The 12,160-nt window shown below is 52.8% G+C and overlaps 1 protein-coding gene across 1 annotated transcript in view; it reads left to right on the top strand.

Moving 5' to 3' along the window:
* SHANK3 (SH3 and multiple ankyrin repeat domains 3) overlaps positions 1-12,160 on the top strand; it is a 667,177-nt gene that overhangs the window by 554,281 nt on the left and 100,736 nt on the right. The window contains exon 14 of the mRNA XM_077807959.1: positions 5,624-5,706. Coding sequence (XP_077664085.1) covers positions 5,624-5,706 — 83 coding nt within the window. The remainder of the gene's footprint in view (positions 1-5,623; positions 5,707-12,160) is intronic.

Raw genomic sequence — 12,160 nt, 5'->3', positions numbered from 1 at the left:
AGGAGTGCCTGGCCATGGTGTGGGCCCTCAAGAAACTAGAGCCATATCTCTGCGGGTGACACTTCACCGTGTGCACCGACCACTCTCCGCTGACCTGGCTGCACCAGATGAAAGGAGGCAACGCCAAACTCCTGCGGTGGAGCCTGCTCCTGCAGGATTACGACATGGACGTGGTCCACGTGAAGGGAAGTGCCAACCTGATAGCGGATGCGCTGTCCCGGAGAGGGGGCCCTGAACTTCCCCAGGTCACTGGTCAGAGTGACCCCGCTCAGTTCAGTCTCGAAGGGGGGAGAGATGTGAGGATGTGACGCAGCAGGGAGGGGGGAACGTTGACTTGGGAATGTGGCAGGGGAGTTTCACTGGGAGACCTGAGAGCCTGTAACCTGAGTCAGGAGGGGGAGGTAACACCTCTGCACGGGAATATGGACAGAAGCTGCAGGAGGGAGCCTGCTGCGGGGGGTTTGGTTTCAGTTTGGGGCTGGGTGGTGGAATGCAGGGAACCCCAGGGCTGGGTCTTAGCTCCCTGCTCCCCCAGAAGGACTGGACTGAGGGGTCCTGGTTGTACCCACAAGCTTTGTTTGAGACTGTGTTCCTATTGCCCAATAAACCTTCTGTTTTACTGGCTGGCTGAGAGTCACAGTGAATCCCAGGAAGAGGGGTGCAGGCCCCAGACTCCCCCACACTCCGTGACACCCTGGGGTGCCTACATCCACAGAGGCACCTCCGTTTCCACTTGTAGACATGCAAAGCCACCTAAGTCTTGATGCCGTGGCACAGCTAATGAGCTGGTGGGAACCTGCACTCACACCTAAGCCCTGGCATGACACTGAAGCCAGGCATCCCCCCCCATATTGCCTGGGGGGACTGATCCAGTAGGTGTGCTTAGTGCAGGTGTAACCCACCGCAGAGATCACTGGGACTAGCTGGTTGGGAATAGTGGTGGCTGGCTCTCTGTGTGTCCTCCCGAATACACAATAACCCAGTGATTAGGGCATTCATCTGGGATGTGGGAAACCAGTGTTCAAATCCTCCCTCTATTTAATTATTTACACACTGGAACAGCTTCCACAGGCGAAACTCAGACCCACCCACAATACCCCCCAGCCTGGGGGTTCAGGCACTCGCTTAGAAATGGGGGAAGCCTGGGCTGAAGTCTCTGCTCCAAATGAGCCAGAGCGGGGATTTGAAAACAGGTCTTCCCATCGCAAGGGAGAGCCCAACCACGGAACTGTGGGCTGTAATGGGGCAGGTGTTTCTCTCATTTTGCCTGTGACAGGGCTGCCCTGGCCTAGGTGCCTAACTCCAGAAGCGGGGTGGGGATCGGTGCCTCCCTCCAGCCGGCCCAGATCCCTGGGAGCTTCTGGCACCTTTGCGGATCTGGGCTCTCAGCCCCGTGCCTTTCTTCTGCATTTCACTCCTGGCTGGCTTGGGTGCCTTCCCGCTCAGCTTACTGGCTTCTGAGACTCTTTCTTAGGCACCTAACGCTCCCCATACCATGTGTGGGGAGCCCCGGCGCCTAGCTCGGGGCTGTGAATTCCACTGGCCAGAGGAGCACAGCAGAGTCAGTCAGGCATTGCAACTTCTAAGACCACTTTGTGAATCTAGCCCATACCTGCTCTCTGCTCCAGGGATAACAGCACCGCTCTGCCTCACAGAGGGTTGTGAGGATAAATACATTAACGCGTGGGGAGTTCTCAGGCACTACAGGAATGGGGGTGGAATCAGTGCCCTAGATCGATTTGTTTGTGATCCTCATCCACCCATCCCCATTCGCTGCGGCTCTCATTGGTGTCTTGTGCGTATGTGCCCTCAGAGGTGTCTTGTGTGTCTGTGCCGTGCTCACGTGTCTGGGCACGACTGGATTCTAAATCATAATGTTATTCATCGTGTTCTCTCCCGCTGAGGCCTGCGCCACTGGATTCATAAGTTCGGCACCTTAACTTACAAATGCAGGGATAAAAAAACCTGAAAAATTGTTGGTCTGTAAAATCTGCTGCCTGTTTTCTCCCTGCTGCCCCTTGTGCCTGGGGGGTGCTCCCCAGAAACTTCTGCAAAGCTGCCTCATCATGCACCTTCCAAAGCCTCCTCACTACTCTCCTTTGCCAGGATCCCAGCAAAAACCTGACAGCGGCGTCTCCTTATGCTCTTCCATCAGTCTGTGGCCAGCTGGTGTCTCTTGTCTTCGGTTGTAGACTCCTTGGGAGGGGACAGCGTGGCAGTCAGGTTTTGTTCGTACAACACCTTGCATGGGAGTGCGGATCCTTGCGGGGGGCTCCTGGGGCTACACTAACACACAGACTAATAAGTAGCGGTGCTGCCCCTCCTAATAAATCATGCGGAATGCCTGGGCTGTCAGGTGGGATTCAAATCTTACTGGCACAAATTTGAGGTGACCCGCATAACTCAGGGCTTTGCTGTTCATGAATAGTGCACCCGTCCTAAACGAGCTGAGACAGCTTTATAACATGCCACACACCACGGTATCTCTTACGTAGCTGCAGTGCATGCATTTTCCTGGCATAAATTACTTACAGTGTGTGTGTGTGTACAATCCATGGCGACAAACCTACACACAGATACCTCCGTCTCCAGCTATCTACATACAGCAGTGGTTCTCAGCTGTGGTCCACTGCTCGTTCAGGGAAAGCCCCTGGCACACCGGGCCAGTTTGTTTACCTGCCACGTCAGCAGGTTCGGCCGATCGCAGCTCCCATTTGCCGCGGTTCGCCGCTCCAGGCTGATGGGGGCTGCGGGAAGGGTGGCCAGCACATCCTTCGGCTCGCGCCGCTTTCCGCAGCCCCCATCGGCCTGGAGCGGCGAACCGCTGCCAGTGGGAGATGCGATCGGCTGAACCTGCAGACGCGGCAGGCAAACAAATGGGCCCAGCCCACCAGCGGCTTTCCCTGAACAAGTGGTGGACCACAGTTGAGAACCACTGACATACAGGCAGCATGGGAATCAAATGTATGGACTTCTGCTTCAGAAACCCAAATGTTTCCCCAGCGAGCAGAGACAGCTGCTCCACTGACTCCGGTAGCAGAGAGGTTTGAAAAATCCACTTGTCAAGCCCTTTTATTTCTGATAGTTCCTTCTGACAGTAAAGACATTTCCACGGCTTGTGTAGCTGCATCATCATTCCATCCCGCGAAGGTGGCCATGCTCAGCACACTGTAAGAGCTCCTGGGTCTCCCAGGAGAAATGACTATGATCTAGTTCCTCTGTAGAAAACTTCTTCTCAGATTTTGGATATGTTTGTCCACATCCTGGACACTCACAGATGGATTAAAAACAAAGTTCTGGCACCTCCTCCTGGCTGACAGTTTGTGTTTATAGTTCAGCCCTTGTAGACGATAAACTCTTTAGTGGTGCATCCAAAGTTGATAGAGCCAAAGGAGTGAAGTGTCACATCAGAATAGTCAAAAGGTTCCACGAGATGTAAATCAGACCCACTCTGTATTTACATCATCCTTAGTATTCGAGCCCTGCGAATCCGCAGATACTCACTGACCATTTATCCAGATTGCGGATCAGATGCGGATACAATTTTGTGTCTGCTCAGGGCTCTACTCAGCATCATGGTATCCAAATGCTGATGGAGCCAAATTGCCCAAACTGTGCGATCCAGGGCAATGAGCTGAACGTAGTAAGTCAGAAGGTAACTGTGTAATCAGGTCTGATCAACTCTATATTGGAGTAACTCAAGTAGGTTCTGTAGCTTTTCCCAAACAAATGGCAGTGAAAACAGCAGATTCCTTCCCCACAATGTCACTTTTTTCCCCCCAGTACTTATCCCTCCTGTGATTTGGGAAACAGAGGTGTTTATGCATCTCTGTGTATTTACCTATGTAAGAGCCAGGGTATTATTCTTAGCGATTGTATTTATTAGTATGTGACAGTTCTAGCAGGAATCTAAAGCTGTGACTCCTCCATTAAGGGGTGTGTACGAGCACACCCAAGCTGCTGGCAGATTTGGCTACACTCAGTGCAGAATATAAGGGGCCACCTACTAATTCAAACACTGGTCTGCAATGGCTTGTGGCTGGGCAGATGCTAATGCCAAGGTACCAGCTAAGTGCCCACTGCATGCACCTTGAAGTATAGCACTTGGAACCCACCCCCTTTTCAATCCAGAAATACAGCTCTCTTCTTACTCTGAGTCTGGCATACAGATACTGCTGTGATGCTGGTGGTATATGGGAGCAATTCCACACGCTCCATCGGGGAAGTGAGAAATCCTTGATCAGCTGTGACGCTCATTCCAAGCAGTGGAGGGCAGCAGCAGCCGGATCCAGCACTGTGGATTAGTGTGTAGTATGTGTGTGTTCATGGGTGTGGGTCTCTGCATGCAGTGCGTGCAGCTGGGTGTGCTGAGGAAGGGAGTTTCTACTGCAGTGTGTGTGTGGTGCACACTCTGTCTGTCTTGCACAGGTGTCCGTCTGTAGTGCTTCCTTTTCCCTCCGGTGCGCGGGAACCATGCAGAGGTGTCCCTGGAGGGTTTACTTCTCCAGGCAGTGCCTGGATGCTTTGGCTCTTTGTTTCTCTGTTGCTGCACTCGGGGTGTATCAGCCTGAATGGCTACACGCATGTAGTTGTGGATTTGGGACTGGCACATTCCCTGCCCTCTTGCTGTGCCTTGCTCTTTCTGGTTTGGCAAGTAAAACTCCTTCGCTGTGCTGCTGAAAAGCACTGAGATCTCTGATTAATTCCACTCTGATGTCAGACATGCGGCTCTGCTGGGAGGGATTTACAGAGCTGCGTTTAAGCTCTCGTTCACTAAGAGAATCTTTCTCTGTCTCTTCCCTCCCCCCTTCCCCTTCCCCCCCACCCCCCGCCCCAGCTCTCTGAAAATGTGTAGACATTTTTCTGTTGAAAGGGTCGCTAAGGCTTGGGGTCGGTTCAGAGCTTTGCATTTGATTCCCTCTCTTTACCACTGGATATATTTTCATTCTTCTCATTCAGCTGCCATTGAGGACAGAGAGAGCAGCTTTGTTGGAACAGGACAATGAAATGAACACCCCCCCCTTTTTTTCCCCGATGACAGCCCGTTACTTAGCAACGGGGTGGGGGGATTTTAACAGAAGATCAGAGCGTCAGGATGAGGAGATAACCTCTGCCATTCCCTTTCCCAGGAAACTTACTCAAGAGCCACCTTCCCTGTTGACAGGCTCCTGATTCTTTTCCTCCCAAGAGCCCGCAGGAAAGTCTCAGAGAGAATCCTCCCAGATGGCTGGCTGGCTGGCTGCCTCCCCCTGCAACTCCTCTGCTCAGGCACCCCACTCTTCAGTGACATGCTAAGGGCATCATGTAAAGGGAAGCCCAGTGTGGGATCAGTAAGCTCTCTGCATACACATGCAGGTGACTGAGAGGGGGATCCGTGGGCAGAAGGGAGAGCCAGGCGGCCAGGGCTGACCCCTACCCACACAGGGAGGGAAAGGAGCGTTCGCCTTTTTGTTCTGACAGTGGGCAAGGGAGGGAGGGAGAGAGACTGTGCCCAGCTCCGTGCTGAGAGCGATGGTTGCTCCGAAGAGGTCTCCGTGTGAAAGGCAGAGAGGCCACCTGCGCCTGGCAGCATGGTGCTGAAATCTAACCCTAGCATCATTCTCTTGTGCTCTTTCCTGCCCAGTGACTACATCATCGAGGAGAAGACGGCCGTGCTGCAGAAGAGGGAGCATGAGGGATTCGGGTTTGTGTTGCGAGGGGCCAAAGGTAAGGGCTGGTTTATTTCACTCAGGGCTGGGGCTGGGAGGGGAAGCTCCGTGTCTACAGGGCCCTGCTCTGGCTGGCTGCACTGGTGTTACACACTGCCAGCCCGTGGGCCCCCGTACAGCAGGGCTCTCCGGGGACTCTCCCTCCCCTTGTCTCATGCCCGGGCACATTAGAGTTTAACTCTGTTGATGTACATTGTCCACACCTGGGATTTCATGGCAAATGTGCAGCCGTTGCACCCTGACTGGCAGGTCTCTGCTAGACTCTGTGCTGTGCAGAAAACTCTGCACGCCGAGGAGTTTCACCTTCAGCCCATTGCATGTGGACAGTGTGCATGCTCTGTGCATGCGTGATTCAGACAGGGAGCCCCTCAGAGCAGGGCTCGTGTGCAGCCCCAGGCCCCCACGTTGACTGTGAATTTGGAGACCAGTTACTACAGTCACTGGCTGTGCTGGGGCATAAATGCAGGCTGGGAAGAAGAATCGTGTGGTGGAGCCTCTGTTCTGAGGCGGCCACTTGTGGGACTGTGCTGTCACCACACCTCCAGCCCTGCCTGATCAGGGTCTCCCCTGCTGGCATCAAGGGGACATTTCCATTCCCCACACTGTCTTGGGGAATTCCTCGGCTCACGCTGCCAGTGCATCTGGCTCCCATTGTAGCTATTGTGGCTCATATTACCAGGAATTGTTACCAGAAAGAATCCCTCTGGGACGGAGAGTGATTGAGCTCATTTATTGGCATTGACTAACCAGCGTTAACCCTGAGCTGGGAGCATGGGGAAGGCAGGGGATTCCTAGGACAGAGGGTCATTTTTCCAGAAATCTCAGGTTGAAGACTGGGGCAGACCCAGCACTGAAGTGTAATCAGATCAGTATGGGAGAACATAGCCACAGTGATGTCTGTCTGTGTCCCCTCCTGCTCCCCAGGAGACATGGTACCTATAGGGAAGGCTTGGAGAGAGGCTGCCAGCTTTGAATAGAAGATCTGCTCCTTTTCGAGACCTTGCTGTGGGTGGAGACCCTTTTGATTTGGGTTTGAGCCCCACAAGTGATTTCCTCCTAGCATTCACCGATTGTCTTTTTCTGCATGTATCACAGAAGGGTTTTGTGTGCAAGTGGGTGTGTCTTTCAGTACATGTATGTGTGTGTGTGTGTTTGTGTGTGTGTGTCCTACTCATATCTGCTAGTCTGCAAATTGTGTAATGAAACTTGCCAGCCCTCAGCATGGCATCTCCCTTTCTCACGGGTTCGGTTGTCATGGTGCGGGGTTACTCCCGTAACGACCAGCTTTTCTCCTATTCTCTCAGGCTTTCTCAGTTTCCTCTCCTCAAGTTTGTATGCTTTGTATTTTCTTGTGTCTGCTGATAGCTGGCGGAAGAGACTCCAGGCAGGTTAGACAATGGGCATTTGGCTGTGGGGCTCTGCAGCCAAATGAGTCTTTGTGGGATTTTTGGTATAAATATGGCTTAGAGTCTGTATGACTCTGGGGGCCACAACACTACTATCAGAGGCCATGGGGAAGCATATCAGAGGGTCATGGAGGTGAAGGTGGCTTTGAGGGCAGGCCTTGTAGGGGTTTCAGAGTAACAGCCGTGTTAGTCTGTATTCGCAAAAAGAAAAGGAGTACTTGTGGCACCTTAGAGACTAACCCATTTATTTGAGCATGAGCTTTTGTGAGCTAAAGCTCAAGTGAGCTGTAGCTCACGAAAGCTTATGCTCAAATAAATGGGTTAGTCTCTAAGGTGCCACAAGTACTCCTTTCCTTGTAGGGGTGAAGATCTCTGATTAGTGAGGGATGGGTGTGGCTCACTTGGGAACCCATCACTCTCCCATGGTCGCAAACTGTTAATTTGGGAGTCATCCTTGACCCCTCTCTCCCCTTTACGTTCCCCTGATTAAAGCAACTGCCAAGCCCTGCTTCTTCCTCTGTAGCGTGCCCCAATCCACTCATCCTCCGTTTCCACTTCCAGAAGCCTTGCCCATGCCCTGGTGACACCCAGCCGGGGCTGCAGCCTCCATCTTTCTGGATAACCCACTCACCCCTCCCACCTGTTTATGTGACTGAAGAAAACATAAACCAGCCCCCATCCCTTCCTGTGCCCACTGTTATCACAATAAGTATATGGGGTGTTTCCTGCTCCCAGAGTAACGGCACTCACAGACAAGTGCACAGACCAGGCACTGATGTCCATTCACCCTACAACAGCCATAACTTTATTATTGATTTGGCACGTCCTGGGGCCGGGTGCTGGACAGACATACAGAAACAGGTGGGCCCTGCCTCAGGGACTTTGCCATCTAAACGAGTACTTGGCAGTTAGGTGAATAGTGAAAACATCCCCAGCTATGTGAATTGGAGTAAAAAAAACAGACGGGCTGTAAGCCCCCATGCTTGAAGGGAGGTCGCAGCCACTAGCTGACTGGGTTGGGGGAGAAGCAGCCCCACTCGTCAGGTTATTCCCTATGTGGTTTTTGTACTTTCCTATGAGGCAGCTGGTCTGAAGTCTGGTTTGAGCTGGGATCCTGGGCTGATCCTGTTCCTATTTCTCTTCCAAATGCTGTTGCTGAACTCCTCTTCTTGTCCTGCCTCTCTGAGCGTGTCATCTGCCCCCTTCCTTTTTCAAGTCCCTTCATTGGCTCTACCAGTCTCAGATTCAAACTCCTTGTCCTCGCTGTCAGGTCTCTACCCAGCTCTGCCCCCGCCTGCCTCTCTTCTCTCATCACTTGCTGCTTCCTGGCCCAGGACCTGCACTCTATCAACTCCAGTTCCCTCCATCTGCCATGAGCACTTCCACCTTCCCTTACTCTCCTCTGTGCCTGGAACAACCTCCTTGGTCTTACAGGCCACACAATATCCTTCTCTTCAGATCCCAGTGTTGTATGTCCGATGTCGAACCACACACTTGCACCAAACTAATTACTGAAAAGTAAACAAAGCACAAATGGAAGACGTATATCTAATGTGGTGTATCCACTGCAGAGTCAAGTAAACTCATGAGGGAAAGGATGGTGCTGTGGTTAGGATGCTAGTCTGGGACTCTGGACCCATAATTCACAGATTCCAAGGCCCAAAGAGACCATTGTGATCATCTAGTCTGACCTCCTGCGTATAACAGGCCATCAAGCTTCCCCAAAATAATTTAGTTCCCTCCCTCATTACAGACTTCCTGTGTGGCTGTGGGCAAGTCTCTGTGTGCTATTCTGTACCATGAGATGACCGAACTTTTCAACCTCACAGGGGTGTTGTAGGATAAATCTATTTCAGATTGTGAGGTGATACTTCAGTGATAGATACGCCTTATTTCATTACGCTGTTCCTAACCCACTGACCTCTGTCTTTTGTCATCTTCATCGTTTGCTTGGAAGAGGCTTAAGGTTTGATACTTGATGTCCTGTGTTTGGTGGTTACACTCTTTGGGGGGCTGCATGAGGCATAGCCGCAGTGCTGAAGCAGCACTTTCCATTGTGGGGCGTGGACACACGAGCAATATAGAAATATTCAAAGTACTGGGAAATAGCAGCTTCAGAAATCCAGTCATCAGCCATAGTCCCGGTGGAATCCCCTGGTCTCATTGTGATCATAATTCTGGGACAATGGGAATAAGACTCATACCTGCAGCTCATGGTATTAGCATACAGTTGGTTGTTGTAAATCCATCACCATCCTCAATTTAATGGTGGCTGAGACACCTGACCTTACTTGAACTTCTTTGGTTCATGCTTCTGGCCCTGTTTTGTCTTTGAGCCTTTGTCCAGAGGGGTAGTAGACTTGGTTCGGAATGGTTTGACCATGCACACTTTGTCCTCACCTGTATCGGGCATCCCACCTTCAATGTGGTCTCCCTTGGTATATGAGTCCTAGAATGAAATAAACACTGGAGTTGTCTTAGTTACAGGGTAGGCACCCTGGTCCCTGAGATTCCTCTCTCTGTTGGCGATTTATCTGGTCTGTTTTTGGAATTGAGACAAATTGCTCTGAATGAGTTTGATTCTTCTCACCAACTGAAACTCTTCTATGCATTTGCTCTGGATCTCACAGCTTCCATCTCACAGTTTCCATAGCAACTTTTAGACTCTCCTAGGTCATTTTAGGGTCAGTCATCACCTGGTGGCGGGGTGCTACACTCTGATCTTCACGATGGGACTGGACATTGGAGAAGTGAAAATGACACACCACCTCTTCCTCCACACCACCACCTCTTCTATGCTGAGGCCAAGAACTCCCCTCATGCTTGAGGAGATGGGCGTGCTACTGTAAGTGCCTGCCCTAGGAGACTGATAGGCACAGCTGGATTCCGGACGTCTCTTGGGCGATGTCTAGAGTGGTGGCGAGGGGTGTGATTCCCCTGCTCATGTACACATGTTGACGCTAGCTCTCAGCAGGCTAGTGCAAGTACAAATAGCAGCGTATCCATGGTAGCTTGGGTAACAGCCGCAGAGGCGTGGCTTAGCCATGCCACGTATATACCCAGCAGCTTCTGGCGGGTTTGTACTTGGGATGGCTAAGCCATGGCACTGCAGCTACACTGCTCTTTATACTCACGCTGGCTTGACGAGTGTACGCGAGCAGAAGAATCTCACCTCTAGCTCATAGTGTAGACCTTGCCCAAGGCAAGAGACGCTGCTCCTCTCCCACAGAACCACTCTGCCCAGGGATCAGTAGAGGAATTTTTCTTCTTTGTGGTGGAGTCTGCATAGTTCCACATGTCAGGTAAGTTTGTCCCAGTGCACAAACTTGGAATCTGCTACAGAGCAAAGTTCATTAGAGCTACTCACCTCCCCTTCCTCCTCTTCTCCTGCAGAGCTCGAGGGTAAAAAGGGGAACTGGCCCCAGACGACGGCTGAAGGTGCAGTGAGCTCAGAATTTGTTCACTTAAATTCATGGCCTCCCTCATTTTTTTTTCTTCTGCCCCACTGGGGCCTCTTGTTGTGTATACATATGTGACGATGTGACACAGCAGGGAGGGGGGAGTGTTGACCTGGGAATGTGCCCTGGGGATGGGAGACCTGAGAGCCTGTCACCTGAGCCAGGAGGGGGAGGAGGAGGTAACACCTCTGCCCAGGAATGTGAAGACAGGCTGCAGGAGAGAGCCTGCTGGGGGAGTTTAGTTTCAGTTTGGGGCTGGGTGGAGGAACACAGGGAACCCCAGGGCTGGGATCTAAGCTCCCTGCTCCCCTAGAAGGACTTGACTGAGGGGTCCTGGGTGTACCCACAAGCTCTGTTGTGGACTATGTTCCTGTTGCCCAATAAACCTTCTGTTTTACTGGCTGGCGGAGAGTCTCAGTGAATCCCAGGAAGAGGGGTGCAGGGCCTGGACTCCCCCACACTCCGTGACAACTGGCAGAGGTGGGATCTACTGCACCCCGTGAACGGCACTTCCTGCAGTAAGTGACTGGGGAACAGTAAAACGAAGGGGGAGTGACGGGGACCAGGCGTGCTGAAGATTCAGAGAGAGACGGTTTCGGGGGCCGGTTAACCCCTGGGAATGTGTGACCATAGAGAAGGACTTTTGCAGTAACAGGGTCCCCCGGGGGATTGCAGCAAGCGGTCCCAGGGGCGGAGGAGTCTGCAGCTCGACCCTGGCAAAGAGTTGGTGACCTCAAGAAGGACTGGCACACTAGGGGCTTTTCCTGGAAACCGTGGGAAGCTGCCCGGCCTGCGAATGGCCAGCAGGGAGATGTTCGCTAAACGCCTTAAGAGCGAGCTGGTGGAGCTGTGCAGGCAGAGGGGGCTGCGCATCGGGAGGTCCACCAAGGAACAGCTGATTGCCCAGTTGGAGGAGAGGGATCGCTTGGATGACCCGATCCCTGTCCCTGAGGGAAGCCGCCCGATGGATGCAGCATGGGCCCTGGGGCCTGACCGGGCTAGGAGGGGTCAGACTGCTGCCCAGGACATCCCGAGACCCTTCCTACCTATGCCTCGGGGAGGGGTTGGGGGAAGCCCAGTGAATACCGAGGGCACCCTGACCCCGGCAGCCAGCGGCGGATCCTCCCGGCGGAGCTCCCCATCCCTGGAGCGGATGCGGCTGGAATGGGAGAGGGAGATGAAAATGAGGGAGCTGGAGGATCATGAAAAACAACATCAACATGAGCAGGAGGAGAAGGAGAAACAACGTCAACATGAGAAGGAGGAGAAGGAGAGGGAGCGTCAGGAAAAGGAGAGGGAACGTCAGGAGAAGGAGAAACAAAGACAGCATGAACTGGAGCTGGCCAGGCTGAGGAACAGTGGGGCCCCGGCTGCGGTGAGTGCGGGGGGACCCAAGACTGCAAGGAGCTTTGATAAGTGCTTCCTGGCCCAGCGGAAGGAGGGGGGCACATAGATAGCTTCCTGACGGCCTTTGAGAATGCCTGTGAGATGCACAGGGTTGACCCTGCAGACAGGCTCCAGTTTCTCACCCCCTTACTGGACCCCAAAGCCGTGGAGGTGTACAGCCGAATGACAGGGGCGGAGGCAG

This window comes from Eretmochelys imbricata, chromosome 1, assembly GCF_965152235.1.
Source record: "Eretmochelys imbricata isolate rEreImb1 chromosome 1, rEreImb1.hap1, whole genome shotgun sequence".
NCBI classification, from domain to species: Eukaryota; Metazoa; Chordata; order Testudines; family Cheloniidae; genus Eretmochelys; species Eretmochelys imbricata.
This window is presented reverse-complemented; position numbering and strand designations above follow the sequence as displayed.